This window comes from Rattus norvegicus, chromosome 7 (assembly GCF_036323735.1).
Source record: "Rattus norvegicus strain BN/NHsdMcwi chromosome 7, GRCr8, whole genome shotgun sequence".
Taxonomy (NCBI): Eukaryota; Metazoa; Chordata; class Mammalia; order Rodentia; family Muridae; genus Rattus; species Rattus norvegicus.
The window spans coordinates 29215526-29238388 of record NC_086025.1 but is presented as its reverse complement, the minus strand read 5'-3'; the positions used below and the strand labels follow the sequence as shown (position 1 = coordinate 29238388).

At 43.5% G+C, this 22863-nt stretch overlaps 1 protein-coding gene and 1 long non-coding RNA gene across 10 annotated transcripts in view; one reads left to right on the top strand and one right to left on the bottom strand.

The window, feature by feature from the left end:
* The window catches only part of Cfap54 (cilia and flagella associated protein 54), a 286409-nt gene that overhangs the window by 251163 nt on the left and 12383 nt on the right, over positions 1–22863 (top strand). For all 7 annotated transcript variants that reach the window (XR_005486835.2, XM_039080085.2, XM_039080086.2 and 4 more), the window contains 2 exons: positions 3774–3915; positions 12089–12169. Coding sequence is in view for 6 of the 7 variants with exons in the window: in XM_039080085.2 (XP_038936013.1) it covers positions 3774–3915; positions 12089–12169 (223 nt within the window). In the remaining variant the exon portion in view is untranslated. Of the gene's footprint in view, positions 1–3773; positions 3916–12088; positions 12170–22863 lie in introns of those variants that run through there.
* Positions 172–3778, bottom strand: LOC120093552 (uncharacterized). 3 transcript variants are annotated; one of them, XR_010053234.1, is made up of 4 exons: positions 1493–1669; positions 1112–1166; positions 918–1012; positions 172–639 (listed from the first exon to the last, which is right to left on the bottom strand). It is a non-coding gene; the product is annotated as an uncharacterized LOC120093552 (long non-coding RNA). The 3 variants fall into 3 exon arrangements; XR_005486838.2 differs by lacking the exons at positions 172–639; positions 1493–1669 and adding exons at positions 2352–2483; positions 3361–3778 and having other exon boundaries at positions 662–1012; XR_005486836.2 differs by lacking the exon at positions 172–639 and having other exon boundaries at positions 662–1012; positions 1493–1665.

The window sequence follows — 22863 nt, the reverse complement described above, 5'->3', positions numbered from 1 at the left end:
CAATCCCCTTGCCCGACTCTCTGATAACCACACACACACACACACACACAGAGTCCCCAATCCCCTTGCCCGACTCTCTGATAACCACACACACACCCCCACACACCCACGCACGCACGCACGCACGCACGCACGCACGCACGCACGCACGCACGCACGCACACAAGTCCCCAATCCCCTTGCCCGACTCTCTGATGAGTGTTAGCCTCAAGCCGGATGGCAGATGAACAGGTGCGGGACGCTGAGAGCACAGGTGTCTCTGGTACTTGCTCTCTGCCCACCAGGCATCTGGGAAAAGCCGTGTGGATGGAGACCCACTGCCTCCCTGCTTCCCCAGAGAGTCCCATTCCCGCTCCCTGCTTTTTAGATCTCAGGACTTTTTGGCATTCTCATGAAAGAGAATAAAACAGGAGCTGTCAGGAGAGTCAGCAGACCTCCAATTATTCAGTCAATAGTCTTCCTTTTTTTTTTTTAACCCCCTTCAGGCAAAAAAAGGGGGGGGGGCGCTAAGCATATGCCATATACCAGCATAAGAAGCAGCAAAATTTACATTTACATGTACCTTGTAAATCCTGAAACACTGCAGGTGCTTTTTTTTTTTTTTTTTTCAGAACCACATGATGAACATAAGGATAAAACCTGCAAAGTAGAAAGGCACCAGTGAGAGGCTTCTTCTAAAATTTTAATTACATTTAATTTTAAAAATAGAATTCTTTTAAAACTGCTGTGCTTGTGATCATGCTAAACGACTCAGTGAGGGACAAGCCCTTGGCTCTGAGCTCCTCTCAGTGAGTGGCCTCTCTGACTCAGGACATTTTGATGTGTTCTGATGGGTGTCATCCCTCATTGTTCACTCACTGAAGACAAAGCCAGAGTTCCTGTGGTAGAGAAAACAGGACCCCCCTCTCTTTAGGCACCTCCTTATCTCCTTCTTAAGTTCTCCTTGGGAAGGGCACCTTTCAATGGTTTTTCTTAAAGCCACAGAGGGGGAAAAAAACATGTTCTTCGGAATCTGCAAATAAAAGTTTTGGTTAATTCTAAGCAGACATTACCCCTTTGGGACAAGAATCAAGCTCTCTGCCCACCTCCCTGCCTTTAAACCCCACGTTACCTTCTCTCATCTTCATTTGTGTTTCTGCTTCCAACTGGCTCCTGTCCTCCAGTCCCTGGAAGAGCAGGAGAGAGATTGCCCAGGCATTAGGAAGAGTAGAGCCTGGGGCAGCTCACATAGCCCAGGCGTGATTACACCTATAGGATACTTGCCTTATGGGGTCCGCAGGAAGTCTAAAAGCTGGAGTGGACATTAGCCTTGGTGTTAGATATTTAACAACTCTATTAATTCTTGGTATGACCCGGCCAGCCTCCCAATACTTGAGACAGAGTCCTATCGATTTATTTAATCAGATTTAGCACAATTACTGGGCAATTACCCCTAAATTATTTTTCTACACTAGATTGGCTATTTCCCAGCTATACTCCCCAAGTTACTCACCAATAGTCATCGTGCGTGTGTTGGATTTGCTCTATCAGGCTATTTCCTGGTTCTCCATTCACCCCCACCCCCATACCAGAAGTTCCTACATGCTATCTCCAGGGGAACCGGAAGTCCCGCCTACCTCTGTTCTCCCCAGTAATTGGCTGTCAGCCACTTTTATTTAACCAGTCCGAGAACATTGGCAGGCACAGTTTACACATCATTTGGTGTATGTGAGAGAGTGTTCCTCTGGACCGCAACCAGGTCTGGGGGAGGGGGGGTTACTTAGCATTTGAATACACAGCAGCACCCAACCTCCAACACCCTGGGGACAGAGAGGTGGAGAGAGTAAGCAGATCAAAGGAAGGGATGGCAGAAGGGGGGGGGGGGCAGAGAGACAGAGAGAGACAGACAAATGGGAGAGGGAGGGCATTGGGAGGACTACTAAGTTTATTCTTCTTACTACCCCAAGTATTGTAAGAGAAAGCTAAGCTCTATTTGAGGTGCTGAGGATAGAGAACAAGGCTTTGGACATGCCAGGCAAGCACCATACTACAGAGACGCCCTTTGGTCCTAGTGGTTTATGAAAAGACACTAGATGCTTTCTCTAGACTTTAGAACGAAGAATGGGGTTTAGGACATCCTCTTCCCTTTATGTGGGTTTTATAGTTAAACATATACAGTTATATTGTTCTCACCTTACAAATGTTCTACGAATTACAAGAAGCTGGTTTTAATAGTTCAGCCCTGGCATAAAGGAATCTCGGGGGTGGGGTGCTGGAGGGGGGGAGGCTAACTGACTTGCTGGAGGGTCCAGGGATAGAGGAAGGACCAGGACATTGCGGGGTTCCCTGTGAAGGAGCCAACTATGACTCACCAAGTCGTGCCACTACTTTCTCTCTCCAAAACAACAGACAGCTTTCTCAGGATGACTGGATAGTATCCACTTCTTTACTGGGCAAGTTTTCCAAACCATCTTAATGACCAATCTTTATGTTTTAGTTGTTACCTTTTAACAGGAAAATGGAATACAGAATGCTTACTAAATGTGAAAATTCACACACACACACACACACACACACACACACACACACAATGTGACATAAAGTACTATTTGATTTCTGCACTGACAGTATGAATGTGTCTATAATGTATATATGTATGTATGTATGTAGTATCAATGAGAGACTCAAACAGTGCTCCGTGTCACAGGTAGAGACACTGTGCAAAGCTGGAGAATTAAAGTTTCTGTGCATTCTCTTCTGCCATTCTGCATCTTCTCATTTTTCATAATAATGTCCTTCCTTGAGTAGACACATGCATATTCATTCTGTCCCTACAGGGTAGAGTCACTTAGGGCCATGCAGGTGTTCTTGCCTAGCCTCTTCCAAATACAAGCCTTTGACCTCCACTCCACTGGTCCTTCTGCCCTCAGAGCACCCTGTCCTCATTGACCTTAGGCCCTTGACATTGTCTGCATCAGCATCGCCATTTCCTTCTCCCTCTCTGCTTTGGCTCTTGTTTTTCATCTTTCTCAGTTTTTTCCTGCCCCACCTAGCCCCCCAAACACACACACACACACACACACACACACAGATACACACACACAAAGAAACACACAGACACACTCACATAGACATACATACAAACATACACAACACACATATATAGGTATACACAGATACACAGAGACATATATACAAACATAGATACACACTTAGACACACACATGCACACAGAGACACAGACATACATAACAGAACACATGTAGCACACACACACAGACTGACACATCTCACACACACACACACACACACACACACACCTCTAAAGTATGCAAATAGTACTTGGCGTTTTCAAGTCTTCTAATTTGTCAAAGTTCTTACCTTGTGTCAGCTGGACAGCCATAACATGCCATCAAGATCTACATAAGAGTGAAGCTGTTGGCTGATTGACTGGGGTTTCTTCACCCATATAAATAATTATTTTCCTATTCAGAATGCTTTGGGTAGGTATCTTCTGTCATTGTGCCCTTTCCATGTTTTAATGTATACCTATTTGAGGGCATAAATAGACATAAACATTTGAGTGTGTTTCTTTGCTCATGTTTGTGGAAGGAAGGAATGATTGAGTTGATGATATTTGGGGAATTCAGACACTTAATTCTTAAATAAAGACTTACTTCATAAATCTTATTGAGTCTAAAACCAGTACCCCTCTTGACTTTTCAAATTAAATGTATGAATACATATCTATATATCTATATCTATATATGTATATGTGTGTGTGTTATTTTTAGAGTCATCCAAATTCATGAGAAACTATCCAGTCTTGCACAAATAGCCGAGATATCATTACCATCAGTTCCTGAAGTTGCTTCACAGGAAAATATCTATGAATCAATAGACATCGAAGATAAACCAATTGATACAGACTTGGAAGTAAGTACATTTCTGAAGGACTGGAAAATAAACTTGCAATTTTAAGAAGGTTCTCATCCTACATCAACACTTAAGTTCTTATTTCCTTTTTTAGAGCAGGACTAGGGAACTAATCCTTCACTTCACAATTCCCCTACCTTCAGTCTTCTTTATATGGTCTAACTCACATGTGTACATGTGTATTCATATGCACCTGTGTATGTGGGACTTTATGCATATGCATATATGCATAAAGGCCAGAGGTCACCTTCAAGTAATATTCTTCAAAGTTCTGTCTACCTGATGGTTCATTCCAACGTATTTCGCTGAACCTGGAGCTCACCAATTAGGCTAGATTGGCTGGCCAATGAGCTCCAAAGGACCATCCAGTCTTTATTTTCCAAGCACTGGGACTACAAACATGTTCCACGATGCCTGGCTCTTACTTATTTTTTATTTTTTCCTTGAGTTCTGGGGTTTGAACTCAGATACCCATGTGTGGTGGTTTGAATATGTTTGACCCTTGGAAAGTGGCACTATTAGGAGGTGTGGCCTTGTTGGAGGAAGTGTGTCACTATGTAGGCGAACTTTGAGATCTAGTGCTCAAAGTCTTCCCAGTGTGGAACAGAGCCTTTTTCTGACTGCCTGGAGAAGACAGTCTCCTTCTGACTTAGAAGCTTAGCTTCTTCTCCAGCACCATGTCTGTCTGCATGCTGCTATGCTTCCTGCTATGATGATAATGGACTAAACCTCTGAAACTGTAAGCCAGTCCCCATTAAATATTTGCCTTTTAAAAGGTCGTGGTGTCTCTTCAGAGCAATGGAAACCCTAACTGAGACACCATGGTTGTAAGGCAACCATGCTTTACCAACCATGCTATCTCCCAGCATGCATCCTGTGAGAGAGGAAATGGGGGCTGACCACACCCCTGTCCTTCACGTTGGCATTATGCCTCTTGAGCTAACATTGTGTTCGTCAAATAAGACCCATGCTGTCTGTACCGATGATCTCCCTACCCACTTGGAAGTAGGAAATCCAGACATAGTCTGGTGCTGTTGGCAGTCAGGAGTCATTACTGTTTTCTTATGTCAATTTTAGATGCTATTGATTTTCTGTTTGGATATTTTATGATCTGGCAAACTTATCAGCCACTTTTTCCCAACTTTTGCCTTCCTTTCCCTTCTGAATGCTGTCATAGCACTACATGTATTGGAAACCATAGCTAGTGTTCATATTTTTATGGGTCTGTACAAAGCACCAACATCTGGGGCACGAAGACCTCTGGTTATGTTCCTTTCTTGGGTGTTTGGTTTTCTGAACTTTTTTTTTTAATGCTTCCCTATTTACCACTCATTATATTAATTTTTTAGGTATTCACTCATAGTTTTTTGACTCAAGAGCTCGAACTGATCCCTTCCTGTCTCAGTGCCATTTTCTTTCTGGACTTCCACAGTTGTTTAAACCAGGCTGCTCTCAGAACCCACTAGTGTCTGCCTTTGGCACTTCCCCTGGTTGCTTTCCTGGCTGAGGTTGTATCACTAGAAGCTACTCCCTTGCTTTTCTTCTCTGTAAAGCATTCAGGATCTCTTCTTTAGCTTTTCCTAGGCTTTTGTTTCTTTAAGTCGTTTGGCCAGGTGAATTTGTAACCAGTTACCAATAATAAAACCTCTTTAATTCTTAAAGAATAATACTTACATGGCTCTTCATTTTCCCATTTACCTCATCTATGTGCTTTTAATACGTGAATGCATAAGAACTGATGTTTCTGATTTTCAGAGCATACTTGTATACTTGTTGGTATTTTCAGTCTTTGTTTACTATGAAAATGGCTCCATGTGTTATCTTTCGTTATGCAAGTTACCAGTCCGTATGTAAGAGCGTCTATCTGGCGAGCCCACATAGCCTTTGTGAAATGCTGTTAACCAGCATGTAAGCCCTCTGCCCTCTCTGCTAGGATTTATAAGGAGCTGACATCTTAGAACTCTGATCATGTACCCTTTTCAATGGCCTCAGATGTGACCACGTCAGTTACTATGCTTACTGATAAACTGTGCATGACAATAAATCTTCCCATAGGTCAGAGAGCTCCCGGAATCTCAACTTTGGGAGATTTTGTAGAGATATACAGATTATACATTTCTTTCACGAAGAGCACATTGCCCTCATGTCTGCTTTCAAGAAGGACTCGGCCCTCTTGACTCACCGGATCGTCTTTTGTAGTGGTGCACTTATGATGACGGTTCTTTAGTCACAATCTTATCTGCGTGCTGTCTTTGAGACACAGTCTAGAATAGTCTTTGCTTAAATTATTCCTAGTACATTTCTTCATAGTTAATATATGGAAAGTAATTTTCTTACGAGTCTGCCTGTCCTTTTAGCTCCGATTGTCTGAGGCAGGAAAATGTCTACGATAAGAATAAGGACTCTAGACTGTCTTCTGCCACTCTGCTTTACTACCTAGGTCAGATGGTTAATGCATTTCTAAGACTAATTTTCATCTCTACAATAAATAATTCTTTCATACAAAGATAGGCTGTTTGGATAGAACCAGCCTTTCCAGAGTTGACCCTGGAAAATTCATCATAAGAAGACAAATGTCTGAGTCAGGAGGTTGACTGTGAACATAAACAAGTCAAGAATAAATAGGGATGTAGGGGAGGGGGGAGGAATCCAGAGGCCATGCATTTCCCTAGCGAAGGCTGGGGACTTTCTCTCATGTTCTAATTTGGTGCATTGGGGTCAACCACAGCAGAACAAATCTTCTTCAATCTTTACATCCTCTGTACTTTTAAATTTGTTTTCTTCACTTAGTGTACCCTTAGCCTTAAAGCATGTTTTAGGCATGTTCCAGTTCCCGTTGGCTCTGTATATGAAAGAATAGCACCAAGTAGAAGGAATTACGTGTACTTGGAGTTGAATTGGCAAGTGGATTTGTTCACAGTATCCCTATTAATAAGAGATGGAGTTGGGCTGGAGAGATGGCTCAGCGGTTAAGAGCACTGACTGCTCTTCCAGAGGTCCTGAGTACAAATCCCGCCAACCACATGGTGGCTCACAACCATCTGTAATAAGATCTGATGTCCCCTTCTGGTATGTCTGAAGATAGCTACAATGTATATAATAAATACACATTTTAAAAGAGATGGAGGTAATACATATTTTTCTTTCTTACGTGATACTAAAAAGCATTTTAAAAACAAACTACATTCTGGTCTGTATCAAATCTCATTAAGCTTGTCGTCATGGCAATTCTCACATGGAACTAATTAGAAGCTGATTAGGACACTTGAAGAGATCGAGTCTGGTCTGGAATCGAACAGGAGATCACGGCTTCTATAATGTGATATTTCTACTACAAGGATATAAACCATGTGCCTCTGGTTGCTATGTGTGGGGTGGGTTTTGTTTATTCCTTTGTTTCTTCTTAGCCCCCCTCCCTTTTTTTAATTGTTCCTCCTTTCAAAGTCCCTAAGGTCCAGAATAAGCCAGGGGCTTGGAATACACATGTTAATTTAAGGTAGATTAGAGGCCCCACAGCAGCTGCTTAGTTCCCTTCTGAAACCTTTAACAGGAGCAGTGGCTCAGAATGACTGATTTCTATTGCTTCACCATTTAGAGCCAGCAGAACTGGTCTACTAGAGCATAGGAAAGGCCTACGTGTGTAGCTCAGTTAGAACACTCACCTCACATGAATGAAGCCCTGGGATCATCCTCCAGCACAACCTAAAAGTGGGCTCAGGGGTCAATGCCTCTTTTTCCAGCACTTGGGAAGTAAAGGTAAGAGGATCGGAAGTTCATCCTCTTCTGCTTCATAGGGAGTTAAGGTTAGCCTGGGCTACATGAGCCTCTGTCTCAACAAAACAAACCAACAATAACAGCAAAATATAGGAAAGCTTCCCCAAACCATGCTGATCTTAAAATGGCTTAAATTATTAGATTATTTGGATTAGGAATACGTTGACATAAGGAGCTCACTATTTGTTTGCCACAGTGCATAAGGTTACTTCAGCAAATATTTATGGAAGGCCTGAACAGCATAAATGGATGAAAATTAGTATAATATTAAAAGTCCTCAAAATAGAAGTAGCAAGGCTGTGGAAGCCTGTAGGAAAAAATATATACATACTCTGGCTTTAGCATTCTCTGTTTCTGAGAAACCATTATTTGTAAACATTTAGGGCTGAGTAGCAGTGTACTTGCATGGGGTGGGGGAAGTGTAGGTGAAGCTGGAGGGTGGGGTGGACATAGGACATAAGAGCTTCTCACTCTGACCTCACCAGGCAATGTGGGAGGACTCTGTTGCCACCCCCAGCCCCACCCCTATCCCCGCCACACACACACACACACACACACACACACACACACTCTGAGAGCTACTTGAGTTCTGTCCTGTTTATCTCTGATTCCCGCTCTACCCTGTGGCCTGTAGGGGGCAGTCCATGGATGATGTCTAAGAGAATGGTGGATGGACTTCGCTCTGTAGGAAAGAGGAAAGGGCTGAGCGGAAATCAGTCCGGGTTTCCGGGAAATTGAAAGATGTACTCACTGAATGGCATCTCACCCAACAATTTGATAATCATGATGTTGAGAAGAGAGGAAGCAGGGATTTCAAGGCCAGAAAATAAGTTAGGACACATTTCAAATCTCAGTGTAGGTCAACAGTGACGAGCATTCCGACTAAATACGAGAATTGGCTTCAGTGTGTTGGAGTTGCTCAGAGGTCCATCTCTGAACTCGTGTGTGTTTCTCTGAAAGGAAAAGGGCAAAGCCTGGCTAAGGGTCCCTTCACCTCTCTGTGACACCTACCAAATGCAGCAAGCTTCCCACCACCTCAGACTAGGAATGCTGAACTTAGCGATTTCCCCAAGTCTGTTCAAAGCTCCGGCTTCAAGTCAACCAGTTAACAGCGTTGTGTATGTGGTGTACATCACAGCCTGAGCAGCGCTGCATCACTGAGGCTGAATTCCCATTTGATAAAGGTTGAGACAGGCAGCAGAGGGCATCTATCAGGAACACTGCTTCCTTTATTTCGTCATCTGTCACTATGATGGTGAATGGTACACACAAAGCCATTTTAGTTGATGGCTCTTGATGAAATCGTGGCAGTAACCCATCGTGGCTATTACCGGAACCTTTTATAGAGGGAACACATACTTTAACAAGTCAAAAATCCACTGAGAAGTACAGGTGTACAATAAACTGGAGTACTGCAGGCGGCGGGAGATGCATGATCCCCTTGGTGTGGAAATGTGGACCAGAAGTTAGAGGCCCACTGAGTGTACTAATCAATGCTGGGCCTCCTGCCCTCCTCTCCATGTCTTTTAGCCCGTGATGCTGACCTAAAGCTCAGATGGTGCGAGCAGCCTCCTGACTGATTCTTCCCTTGTTGCTACCCAGGCCAGGGTACCTTCCAACAGTGGTCAGGATTCCACTTTAAGGCAATCTGCATCTGTATTCTCTCGGTCTCCTCCTAACGAACTTGCCATGGTCTGAACTCAGATCCCTGACTTTTACGTGAGCCGTTCGTAAGAGGCAGCTTCTTCGTCATGCCTCATATTTCCATACTTCCTCAGGGAAGACCACATCAGGCCCCTGTGCTCCTTGATCGTCCTCAGCCTGTGACTCAGGGACTCCATGCCTCTGCATCCATTCCGGATCAGTTCAAATTCTTCTCCTTTATGCTTGCTTGTTTTTATTTTTAAAATCTATTCTTTCATAATTTCATTGTATCTTAATGTAATTGTATTCAACTATAGAAGTATCGTTGTGTTATATGTGTATAATGTCCTTTCATTGTCTCTCCCCCATATATCTGCATCACATTTCTCCTCCCGTTGGACTCCCTCCTCTCACCAAGTTCCCTCCTACTTTGATGGAGTTTTGTTTGTCTGTGGCACCATTAGGGATCACAATATGGGCATGGGAGGGGGAACTGATGGAAGTCCCAAAAGCAAGCCAATATGAGGACTCAGGGTTAAGCTGGAGATGCATACCAGCCCTTCTAAGGCTCCAAGAACAACAAGGAAGAGGGGACAGGAAGAAGGTAAAAGCTGGAGGGTGAAAGGGAGCATTGTGAAGAGCTGTCTTCAAGGCATGACACGGCTGTTAACACCCATGAACTCAAGACAGCACTGGCTACCTGCACAAGGTCTGCACAAGACAAGTCCAACAGCATTCCATCATGGAGCAGAGAGGAGCTTAGGAGTCTCCACCCCTCCCCAAAGAGATATAGGCAAGTCATGGTTGCTGAGGGAGGGGGAACCTCAGTGGGACAGCTACTGATGAACTGGCCTGCTGCTCTTTCAGGGCACAGGTCACAGGAGCTCTCTTCTAGTAAGTCTTCATTGTCATTATACCAAGACTTACTCTCCCACCGCTAGGATCCCACCACATGCCATAACTACATGTGTTCTTAGCAGATGCTATTTGCACGTGATTTTATTGTGCATCTATTTTCCTTTGTAAAATTTAGCCAGACACCTTTGCACCCCACTGCATCTAGCAGAATATCTTGAATATATTTGTTAAATTTAAGAATTAGCTGTAGGGTTTTTTTTTCTTGTTCTTAGCTATGATTGTATCATTTCTTTATATATGCAGGTATTAAAACTTAGATATAATGTGGCTGGGAACTCTAAGGTCCGTTGTCATTTGCTTTTCGTTTTAAGGTTTTAACCATCATCATTGCTCAGTGATGATTTGATAATTAATATACTTAAATTATTTTAATATTTCGAGGGCTAGTACATATGTATATTGATACTGTTATCAAAATGAATTAATGTTTCCTTCAGGGCTATGCTGGCAACATTTTGAGGTAGGCATAGCTTAGCGCTCATCATCGTAATTTTAGGATTTAATTATTTTTTATGTGTATGTTTTGCTGGCATGGATGTCTGTACACATGCTTGTGTTTGTGGAGAACAGAAAACGGTGTCAAATCCTCTGGAACGGGAGTCTCACCTCATTCTGAGCCACTATGTGGGTGCTGGGAACTGAACCCAACTCCAGAACAAGTGCTTCACCAACCAGTGAGCAACCTATGTAGCCCTGTCTTCCTTCCTTCTTTTTTTTTTTTTTCTTATTCAAGTCTTTAAAAAAAAAAAATTAGCACAGGGATGTTTTGCACGGCATGTATGTTTGCATAAGGAGGTCGGCTTCCCTAGCATCGGAGTGTCAGACAGCTGTGAGCATCCATGTAGGCTGTAGGAATTGAACCTGGGTCCTCAGGAAAAACAGCCAGTGTGTTCTTAACCACGGAGCCATGTCCCCAGCCTCCGTAGCCTCGGATCTTTCAAGCTCTCAGTTTTAATGCCTTTGGTTGTAAGTGAAGGAAATCAGCACTCGCTTGGAGGGAAAAGGCAGAGACAGATACGGATCAGAGCGCACAGTAAGTCCGGGTGCAGCCGATGACCAGGTAGAGCACAGCAAGCCTCACGGAAACCAGCACTGGGAGTCAAGAGCCAAAACTACCCTCAGACCTGCAGGGGACACAGACACTCTCTAACCCCAGCGGCGTCTCCTCTTCCTCAACTCAAGTCACTAACCCAGTGACTCACCAGCCTTCTCCAGTTCACCCTCTTACTGCGCAGCTCACACGGCCACCACCAACCTTAGTCCTGTCGTATTTCCCTACGACGTTGCAGTTGTAGGGAGTCTGGTTGTATCCACTCTGCCTGTAGGGAGCTCATCTGAGGTCAGATGTCCACATATGAAGACAACTGTATCCCTACAGTCAGGCCATGCAAGGCCCTCAACAGACAATGTCCACTTACGTCCCTCATTTCTTTTTAGTTCCCAATGGCCATCCATTCTTTTTTTATTAAATTCCTCACCCCCAGCGCTGGTGATCTGAGTCTCTTCATCCCAAAAGTTTCTTCTCAATGGAAACCTTATTTTGGTATAAATTATTGACTCATCACTCCGCTGCAGAATACACAGCATGTTAATTGTCAATATCCAGAGAAAGCACTATTATAGCAGCAGACATTCGTCATTAAGCTTAGCTTCCATGTTTTATGGCTATGTTGTCTCCTTTCAAATGACCTAGATGACCAGAGAAAAAGTCCTCCAATTCCCTCTTTCCCAGGCTGGGAATAAGGGTTGGGTGACATGACATAAGACAAAGATAGTTAATATGGAATGCTCTCCAGATGACATCAGAATCACCCTGCTGCTTTCTTCTTGTTTCTAGAACATAATCCTCCATTGTTGCTCGGAAATAGAAGCTCTGTTTTCCCTGGACAAAGACAAAAAGCCCTTGCCACTGACTGAGGTACGTCCCTCCCTCTGAGCCTGTCTGCAGCAAGCCAGCCCCTTTTGCTATTGAAACAGAGCCACAGCATGTATCCAACTGCGTTCACATGCAAAAGTACTACATGTGAATTCATCACAGCATATTACTTAGCTAAAAGTTTTTATTTCGGTTTTGTTTTCCTTTTGCTAGAAAACTTCAACTAATGTAGAAAATTATAATGAGAATTAAATAGAAATTGCTTCATAGCAACCATCCTGTCGATCACCGATGGGACCATCAGCTTGCCAAAACTCCCATCAACATTAGCGGGCACTCCTTCCCCTCCCCCTACTCCAGATGGTTCCCTTACAAGTGAAAACTCATATGCCATTATTTGATATGTATTATTAATAAGGCCAAAGGTATTTCAGATGTCTGTTGGCAACTTCTGTTTTTCATTTGTGAGGTAGTGGCCACTTGGTCCTCAGCTGTTTAAGGTGAACTGTCTGCCTGTCAAGAAGTCTTGTAGAGTGTGAGCTGGGCCAGCAATATGACCCTCTCTCACAGAGCTGCCTGTTAGTAGGGGAGTAGACAGTATTCATCGCTGTCATCACCAGCAGCAGCAGCAGCAGCAGAAAGATAAGTTTGAATTTTGAATTGTTAAAAACTAAGAAAGAAAAGGATCCAAGCATCAGGATAGGAAGTGTCCAACTGTAGCCTGTGAGTAAATCTACTTTAATCTACAGATTAAAATAATGACTTCTTGAAAAGGCATTCTCATTTGTTCACTCGTGGTTTCCATGGATGTCCTGCTTCACCACCGGAGCTGGCTCGTAAGGGCTGTATGTCTTCCAAGGTTAAAACTCATTTTCTGGACCTTTCCAGGAGATAGTTACTGGTTTCTCTGGTAGGGTCATAAAGTGGTGGTTTCTTAGGATTGGTCAGGTCTGAAGAGGCGGGCGATGCCTGAAGAACCAGGGGTACACTGTACTGTGCCTCTCATCAGTCCCTTAGCTTTGGGGACCGCAACGTTGCAGCTTCTATATTTATATTCTCAAAGGATTTGTTAAATTAAATTTAATTCTCTTTAGATTTGAACTCCTGGATTCAGTTTGCATTTTCCTTTAAAAAAACAAAACAAAACAGCTAACAATGTGTCTCTTGCTCATTTTAAAATAAAGAACTTATTTTGAATTAAATACATAGCTCTACTGAGGTAGACAGCATAAAATCCAAGCTTAAATTTAATTTGGGTAGATTATATTTGTGTGCTGGGCTCTCTAGAAGAAAAGAATGAACAGATGTCATGTGTGTGCATATGTGCTTGTGTGTATATGTGCATGTATATGGTATCTTCATGTGTACATACATGTGTATGGTGTGGGTGCATTTGTGCATGTATGGTGTGTAGGTATGCACATGTGTGTAGGTGTGCATGTGTGTATGTGTGTATGCACATGTGTATATGTGCCCATGCATGTATATGAGCATGTGATTTAGGAGGGATTCGTTATGTTGACTTGTATGACTGGGGACTTGATACTAGAGGAGCATAGAGTAGTTGGCTGTATGCTAGAGAGGCAGAAACCCCAGTAGCTTCTCAGATGGAGATGCTGGGATCCTCAGAATAAGGTAACTAATGATAGAGCCCAGCCTCAGGTTGCAGCTCCCTGTAGTCACCAGAGTGCATGCATACTTAAGGGCTGAAGAAGCTGAAGCCAGATGTCCAGAGGCACCAGCATGTACACTGAATTCACGCATGTGGAGAGAGTGGCTCCTGCACACTGGCTCCCCACCACACACACACACTTCTACCTTCATGCAGACACTCAGCTGATGGAATAGTGCTATCTGCATTGAGACTTGGTCTTTCTCCCTAGCTAGCTGTCCCCCGTGCCAGTTGCCCTCTAGAAACCCCTTCACAGGTCACTCAGAAGTGTGCTTGACTTATCTCCTAAGCCTCTCTGGACCTAATGAAACTGAGGATAAGAATTAACAATAAAAATGAACTACCGTGAGTGTTCAGTAATGGATCACAAAAAGGTGTTCCATGAGATACATGATAAACAGTGTCTGTGGGTTCTGGATTCTGACAGATCTGGGTTGGAAATTCCAATCTCATGTGTTAACAGTGCTGTGACCAAGGTTACATATATGAAATGGAGTCATGATGACAACTTTTCCCTGTTGTGAATATTAGATATGTATGGGAGGGCCTGATAACAAGCAAATGTTAAGAACTGGTGTATCTAAGTGTGACTATTATCATAGAATTGGGGTATCTAAGTGTGACTATTATCATAGAATTGGGGTATCTAAGCGTGATTATTATCATAGAACTGGAGTATCTAAGTATGACTATTATCATAGAATTGGGGTATCTAAGCATGATTATTATCATAGAACTGGAGTATCTAAGTATGACTATTATCATAGAACTAGGGTATCTAAGTATGACTATTATCATAGAACTGGGGTATCTAAGTATGACTATTATCATAGATTTGGGGATCTAAGTGTGACTGTTATCATAGAACTAGGTATCTAAGTGTGACTGTTATCATAGATTTGGGGTATCTAAGTGTGACTGTTATCATAGATTTGGGGTATCTAAACAGGACTGTTATTGTTGTCCTCACCATGTGTAGATGCTTCAGCTCCTGATTAACTAATTTCATTGAGGGTTTTAGTATCTAAATTTGGTCTTTATGATCTCAAAGCTAGAAGAGGAAAGAGAAACCATGTCCTCTGCCCATTAATGTGAGTCCCTATTGAACCTGTAGCAATTAGGCCATTGTGTAGGTTGATACCATGGGCTCATGGTGGCATAGGAGGCACTGGATCTACCCATCTAAGAGATGGTGCCTTAACTCTCACACTTGATCTCCACTGAGACAGACTTACCTAACAGTGCTGGGATAGGACAAGGGAATTTGTAAGCTTATCCCAGAAAGTAAAATCTTGGATAAACAAAGTGATAGGTGTTAACAGATTTTTTTTTTTTTTTTGAGACTCCATCTCACTGCATGGCCTTGACTAGCCTTTGTAAACCAGGGTGGCCTCAAACAGAGAACCACCTGACCTTGCCTCCTTGGTGCTGGGATTAAAGGTTTACACCAGTGTGCCTGACTCTTTGAGACATTTTTGTCACTGATATGAGATCTTGTTATGCAAGAATTTTAGTCTTTACTGAACACGCCTACTACAAATACCTTGGCTTGTCTAGCCTCCACCTAATTAAAATAAATACTGCTGTGCAAAGGCTGTCACAAAGAAACTTAGAAGAGCAAGGAGATAAAGGAGTATCCATGCAGACCTTGGTGACAATCATAGCGTATCAATGACAACTAGTTTTGATTTCATGTCACAGAACAACAAAAAGTATCCCTTTAATTGCCTGCATAGGTTTGAATTATTAGTTCCCAAGCTGTCAGGTAGGATTCAAATATGATGCTAAAATTATTTCCTCTGTCTTGCTATGACTAACCACCCATGGGAGGATGAAGCCCTTTTATACAACACCCTGTCCATCATTAATAATTGACTGTCAGCTGTATGCAGGACATTCGTGTAGATAATGTCTATAGCTGCAAGGCAGTATAGATGGGAGTGTCTCCAGCCAGCTAAATTAATGTGTTCATATTTGTTCCCATGACACAAAGAAACTGCTCTAAATTATACACATATGTGCGTGAGTGTGCATGAATTGAACAGATCAGTTTGTGAGCACATAGTGCATTTGTGTGGGCTAGAATCATACAGAATTGCTACCTGGAAACCATTCCTCGGCATAGATTTTTGATTGGAAAAGAGACTTATTACATACAGAGGTTGTGACAGAGTTTTTATTGACTGTTCAAAGTAAAGAACTTTTCTTTCAGTTCAGAGTTTTCAGTTCAGCTTAGCATAAGTTCTGAACAGTATGATATTCATGCAATGCCAATAAGCCACTAGTAATAATAACACTAGCTCATATTTGTTGAGAACATAGTGTGTGCAAACATTACTAAAGGTTTTGAATATATTGGCGTGTAGTTTGAATAAGGAGAGCCCCCATGGGCTCCTTTATTTGAATGCTTAATCATTAGGGAGTGGCACTACTTGACAGGGATTAGGAGGTATGGTCTTGTTGGAGTGGGTGTGGCCTTGTTAGAGGAAGTGGTCACTAGGTGTAGACTTTGGGGTTTCAAATGCTCCTGGCCCAGTCTCTCTCTCTCTCTCTCTCTCTCTCTCTCTCTCTCTCTCTCTCTCTCTCTCTTTTCCTGATACCTGATGATCCAAAATAGAGCTCTCAGATCTTTCTCCAGCACCATATCTGTCTGCCTGCTATTGGACCAAACCTCTGAAAGCAACCCCCAATTAAATGCTTCCTTTCTAAAAGTTGCTATGGTTGTGGTTTCTGCTCTGCATATCAATAGAACAATGGCAAAGCTAATTGTCTCATTAATATTAGAAGAATCTTATAGAGTTGAGGGACGTCAGATTCCATGGAGCTGGAGTTACAGGCAATTTAGGAGCCACTGGGTGGGGCTTCTGGAACCAAACTTCAGTCTGCTTCAAGAGCAGCAAGTGTCCTTACTATCTTCCCAGGCCCTCCCATTCTATTGGTGAGGAAATTTAGGTACAGGAAAATTAAGCAGCAGGCTCAAGGTAGCAGTAGGAGTTAGGTACAAATTTGGTTTACTCCAAGGCCACCAAATTACTTGTAGCCAGGGAATGTTGTTTGTGAACAGTAGGAAAGGGTGCTATGGGCAGTCGAGGAAGGAGGTGAGTACCAAGAAGTTGTAGTATAGACTAAGAAGGGTTGAGAAGGAAGGCAAAGCGCTAAAAGGGAGGTACAGAGACCAAGGAGGACATTGAAGTAGGAGTAAGCAAAAGAGAAAGGAGACAGGAAGAGGGGATGTCATCCATAAGGACTGGGGATGGGTCCGGGCAGAGAGGAAACAGAGAGCAGAAAGCTCACGGGCCTTGCAGTCATCAAGATGGGGTGAGATATGAAGAAGTCTGATGGAAGGAGTGGATAGCCTTGGCACAGTTTACCCAGGGATTTGAATTTCCCCAGTGAGGTAATGAAAGTACCCACAGTGAGTCAGGGAGACAGGGGGACATTATCTTTTAAAAGACAAGAGAGGATCTAGCACTCATTGTCACTGAGTGAAGAAAAATGGCTGCAGAAGTTGGCTCAGCGGAAGTTGGCTCACCATAAAGGAAAGCACTCAGTGCCTCACATGGTCTCAGGATCCCTGTGTCCTATGGCCCTGGGTAGCATGGCTTGATGGAAGAAAGGACACCACTGGTCATGTGCTATCTGTTGGGTAAGTGTGAGAGGGGAGCTGGCATTCCAAAGTGGAGAACAGTGAGGACGGTGGCAGCAGCGCTGCTGTCATCCCCTAGCCAGAAAAGTGCCAGCTCTACAGCCCGAGAAAGCCCAGTTACCAGTTGACATCTTTATTTCTTAAACCCCAAATTAGCAAAAAAGCAAGTGCATTCTTAAAAATATTTTCCATCTGAACTACATATCCTTAATGACACTAAATCACTGCTGTCTTATACAACATGACCGTGTGCTTGATTGATGGATTTTTTTTTAACATGGTTGAATTCCCTGCGCATATAGCCAATTGTTTCTTATTGTTAAAAGTAATTGTTTAGGGGCTCAGTGGCAGAAAGCTTGCTTAGCATGCCTGAAGTCCCAGACTCAATCCACAGGACAACAAAAAAGGTTACTGTTTATGCTACATTTCAGGCAGAGCGCTGACATGAACCACGTGCCGATGACTAACGGTTACTACGCCACTCTGTGTGCGAGCGTCCTCCCGTTTCTCTCGGCATTTGCTCTTCTGTTCCCATATGTTGATTCCATCATGAGGTGATGGGTACCTTATCATCCTTCATAGCCTCTTATGAGCCTTCTCGCGTCGGCCGAAATGACTGCTGTCATGCTAGTGTCTTCTTAGATTATTGTGTAATGTGGGTAACTAGCACATTCAACCTGTTAGCTTACCTGCTCTTCGTGTGTGTGTGTGTGTGTGTGTGTGTGTGTGTGTGTGTGTGTGTGTGTGTGTGAGAGAGAGAGAGAGAGAGAGAGAGAGAGAGAGAGAGAGACAGAGAGAGAGACAGAGACAGAGCTAGAGACAGAGAGACAGAGACAGAGCTAGAGACAGAGAGACAGAGACAGAGAGACAGAGACAGACAGACAGACAGACAGACAGAGAAAGAGAAAGTTGGTGCAGGGGGGCATGCGTTCATGATACAAGTCATGCATGAATGACAGTTTTGGGAAACAGTTCTGTCCTTCCACTGTGTGCATTCTGGGGAATTGAACTCGGGTCATCAGACTTGACGGCTAACACCTTTACCCACTGAGCCAGCTGGGAGACCCAATAAATGTTGTTTCTTCACTTCGTCTGCAGATCTCTTGGCTTACACCTCTTGGCATTCGATCGTTTTTAAGCAAAATATGTCTGAAGGGCATACACTTATATTAGCCTGGTATTATAATGCTGACTAGGTCTGATACAATAAGATTGCTTCCTACTGGGTTTTTTTTATCCTCACTGCTTTGTCCAGTGTCTTATAAGACAGGTATAGCAAATATTAAAGGAATGAATGGTTTGCAATTCATCTTCCAAAGATAGCCCAGAGAGAGCAGCTCTACCCCCACCATGACCTCGGGCTCTGGGGCCATCAACATCAGCCTTTCATTGGGCAGTCATCTTGTTGGCAGCCACAGAGCCAGGCCCAAGAATGCAGAAAGCAAAAGTTCGACTTCCTGCCCTGAAGAAATCCTACAGTTTAGCTGGAGAGGCCACCAGCCTCAGGCGCCATCATCTGCATTCCCCTAACCTGCTCCTGCCACAGCTCTGGAGGTGACAACTTCTCTGGGCATATTTTCTTCTGAGGGCTTATTGGTTCCTACCATGAAATTTAGTGGTCCATTGTTAACCGTTTTTATTGCTCCGAAAAATGACTTCACAGTAATAGAGTAGCCTCAGCAAAACACAAACACGGCCAAGGGTCATTCACACAACATTTTCCTCTGATTGCAAAGAGCAGGCAAAACACAAGTGTCAGCTCTGCAGTGGGCCCAGTGGTCGGGGCATGATTTGCAGTTTTGCTGTGAAGATGGAAAAATGAACCAAATCTTCAAATTCCTGAATAGAAAGAGAATTAAGTTTTAGGCAGGGGTGGGGGGTGGGGGAGGGAGGAGTCAGCGGCATTTAAAAGTTTCCCGTAGCTGCCTGTAAGGCACAGGGATGGCCACTAGGGAAAAGAGGGCGCCCTTTCCTGCACAAAGCTGGCTGGAAGGGTGCCTGGAGCTGATGCTTACAGAAGGAAGAGATGGTGGCTGACTTTTTTTTTTTTTTTTTTCTAATGAGTGACTATTTTGCATGAAGACACAGGAAAATGAAGTAAGATACTGTTTCAAAGTACTGGCCAGCATTTAGGAGGCTGAGGCAGAAGGATCCCCATGAATCTAAAGCCAAGTTGAGTTACATAGTAAGTTATTGACCAGCCTGGACTACTCAGTGAATTCTAACCATCCAAGGCTACAGAATGAGACCCTGTTTCAAGACAAAACCAAAGGATCTGCCCAAAGCCACATCGTTGACAACTGTCACACCCCAAATGAACTGACCGTAGAGGACCCTGTCGACCATTATAGTTATCCTGAAGCCACATTTTACAAGGGACAGAACACCCCAGGCCTCTCTGTGGGTGGTTGGGCCTTCTCACAGCTTGGTGGCCTGGTGTTCAAGACTAGGCTTCCAAGGATGTCCAAGTGAAAGCTCTATTGCTGTTTCCGATCTAATTTTGATCAGTGCACAATGACTCCTCTGAAGAGATCCCCAGCGTTCAAATTCAGACATAGCCCACATCCCTTGGCTGGAAGAATAGCCCATCAGTTTGTAAGGAGAGTGTGTGTGCTGGGATCTGTAGCTAACAATGCCCCAGGATGCTCCTTGCAGCTAGCGGAGCTCTAACAAAACCACGAATGTGCAGCAGTTAATGCACTATAAACAGCATACCCCACTTCTAGCACAGAGCTCTGTACTGCCCATTGCCGGTAATTACTGAGTGTTATCAATTAATTCTATTAACACATTTCTGCGGGGCTCACAATTGCAGATTTTCCTTCTCTGTCCCCCCCCCCCCCTTCTTTCTTTTACTTGATTTCTGTTGGAGCAGCCCCGAGGTGTCTGAATAGATTTTTATGGGCATCTAGAATTACATCTTCCTGCTTTGAGACATTACCATTCCATCCTCAAGTGAAGAGGACCCTTTGTGTGTAAGATCACAAGGCATCCACTTAATATTCTTATATTCTTTCCGAGACAATGCCAGACGGCATCAGTTCCACGCTGCTTTTTAAAACACTGCACTGACTTCGATTCTATCATCCCTCCGTTTGCATCTGACTGTCAAAATTGGGTAAGGGAAAAAAGAAAGGCCCTAAGAAAAGATCAGGCTATTAGTGTGCTCTTCAAATGCTAAGAAAAGGCTACTCTGTTTAGAGCATTTCAAAATGCCCATCTCTCTGAGATTTGCCAGCAATAGCATCAAGGTGAAATATGCTTTTTTTTTTTTTTTTAATGGAGAAACTGCGAGATTTTGTGCCTCCTGTGTTCAGGGTACAGGACCACTTTGTGACTATGCCGTTTAAGGGTTTGATGATCCTGGAGTGTAATTTGGACCATGGTACCGTCATGAACCGGATACTATGTGTTTTACCGTCAAAGTGGCAGAAGTATGTGCTTTCCTCCACAAATCAAGCCAGGGCTTCATCTCCAAAACAAGTCCAGATCCGTCTCAAGGGGACAGTTAGTTGCTTTGTACAACTTCCAGGGAAGTAAGAGACAAGGGAATCATTAGCCAATCTCATTTCTCTCTGTTTCTGGAAAATACTGAGGTAAACGATGGGTTTCATTTCCTTCATTCAAGTTTGCTAAATGGCTCTGCCTGGACCTTGGAGCTGGGGAGGTGACTCGGCAGTCAAGAGCGTGCTGCTTGCCTTTCCAGAGGCCTGGAGTTCAGTCATGGAACTCATGTCAGTCTTCCCATAGCTACATTTACCCTCAGCTCCGGGGGACCTGATCCGATGCCCTACAGTTACCTATGCGTACATAGTAGACACACGCACACGCACACACGATTACACACAAAAATAATAAAAAGTAAAGCATTTTTAAAAAGTAGCCCTTGGGCTAGGTACAAAGGTACACGCTTATAATCCTTGCGTTTGAGAGGTACAAGAGGAACAAGGAGTTTGAAGCTAGCCTGTGCTCCTCAGTGAGCTTGAGGACAGCCTGAGCTACATAGTAAGGCTTTTTCTCTTTGTCACAGATCCAACAGTGTGACTGTATTTTCAATGTAGCTAAATGACATATTTTTCCCTCACACAGCTGAATAAATTGCTAAAGCTTTAAACATTCTTTTCATAAATAGTCTGTAAATTTAGGGTAAATATGCCAAGAAAGAGCAGGTGTGACTTTACCCATTTTCCCTGTTTCCTTTGGCCAAAAGCCAGTGGAAGTTTTGGAAGTTATTCTGCATACATTACAGACATCTGGTACCCACATGGCCTCTTCTCAACTACTTCGGGGGCACACCACAGTGGGAAGATCCCTTGACCCGTGTTGCGATCTGCCCCTGTAATTAAGTCAGTCATTAAAGAGCCCTGGTTGACTAGGTTCTGGTGAAGGGCTCAGAAGCAATGAATCTTAATGCAAGAAACAGAAGGATTGGTTCCTCGTTAGACTGCTATGTGTGTGACCGTGCAAAAGCTACTGTTAGTCTAGGGTTTGCTCCCTCCTTTGAGTATTGGTAGCAATAAGCTACTGTCACCTGAAGTCACACTAGGAAAGGACCAGTATTCAACACAGTGCCAGGCCAGCCCTGTGTCATTCAATACTCTGTGGTCATCTTTATTTTCCCCAGTCTTAGGTTGATGTGAACTCTGGCATATTTGACTGTTAGTTTTTCCCTTCATGAGTGGTTTTCAGCCTAATCTGATAGTTTGCTGATCTTGAAAAAGTAAATGAAAGAGTGAACGGCCCATTAACAGGGGTGTTCTTAATTATTTTAGTTGTTTTCAGCCATGCCTTTTAAATTAACTGTAGATTCTCATGGAGTCATATCATTATAAGAAACAACACAGTTTGAGTTGAAGAGATGGCTTAATGATTAAGAGCACCAGCTTCTCTTCCAGAGGATCCAGGGTTTGATTCCCAGCACCCACGTGGTGACACATAACCCTGTGTAACTCTAGTTCCGGGGATCTGATGCTCTTCCGGTCTCCATGGGCACTGCATACACATGATGTATAGAAAGGACATGTTCAGGCAAAACACTCCATACACACAAAGACAAATAAGGTTTTGAAATAAGAAATCATACAGAGAAGACAGGCCTGTGCCTCCATGATTGAATACTTGCTCAGCTCTTGTGAGTTCCCCAAAACTAAAAGAAAGGACAGGAAAGAGGACAGATAAGAAGAGTACAGAAAGTCTCAGTACAACATCTGAATGTTTCATTATACCATGAAAGTCCGGCATCATAACCAGCGTAGGGGCACTGACACTCTCAAAACACATGTCTGCCATCACCAGCATCACGGTCACCCTGTGTATGCCCTCTTCCGTTCCAGTCTGTCCACTCCTAACCACTGGCAGCCACTGATCTTCTTTACATTTCTGTAATATATTCACTTCAAGGATGGTCTGTAAAAGGAG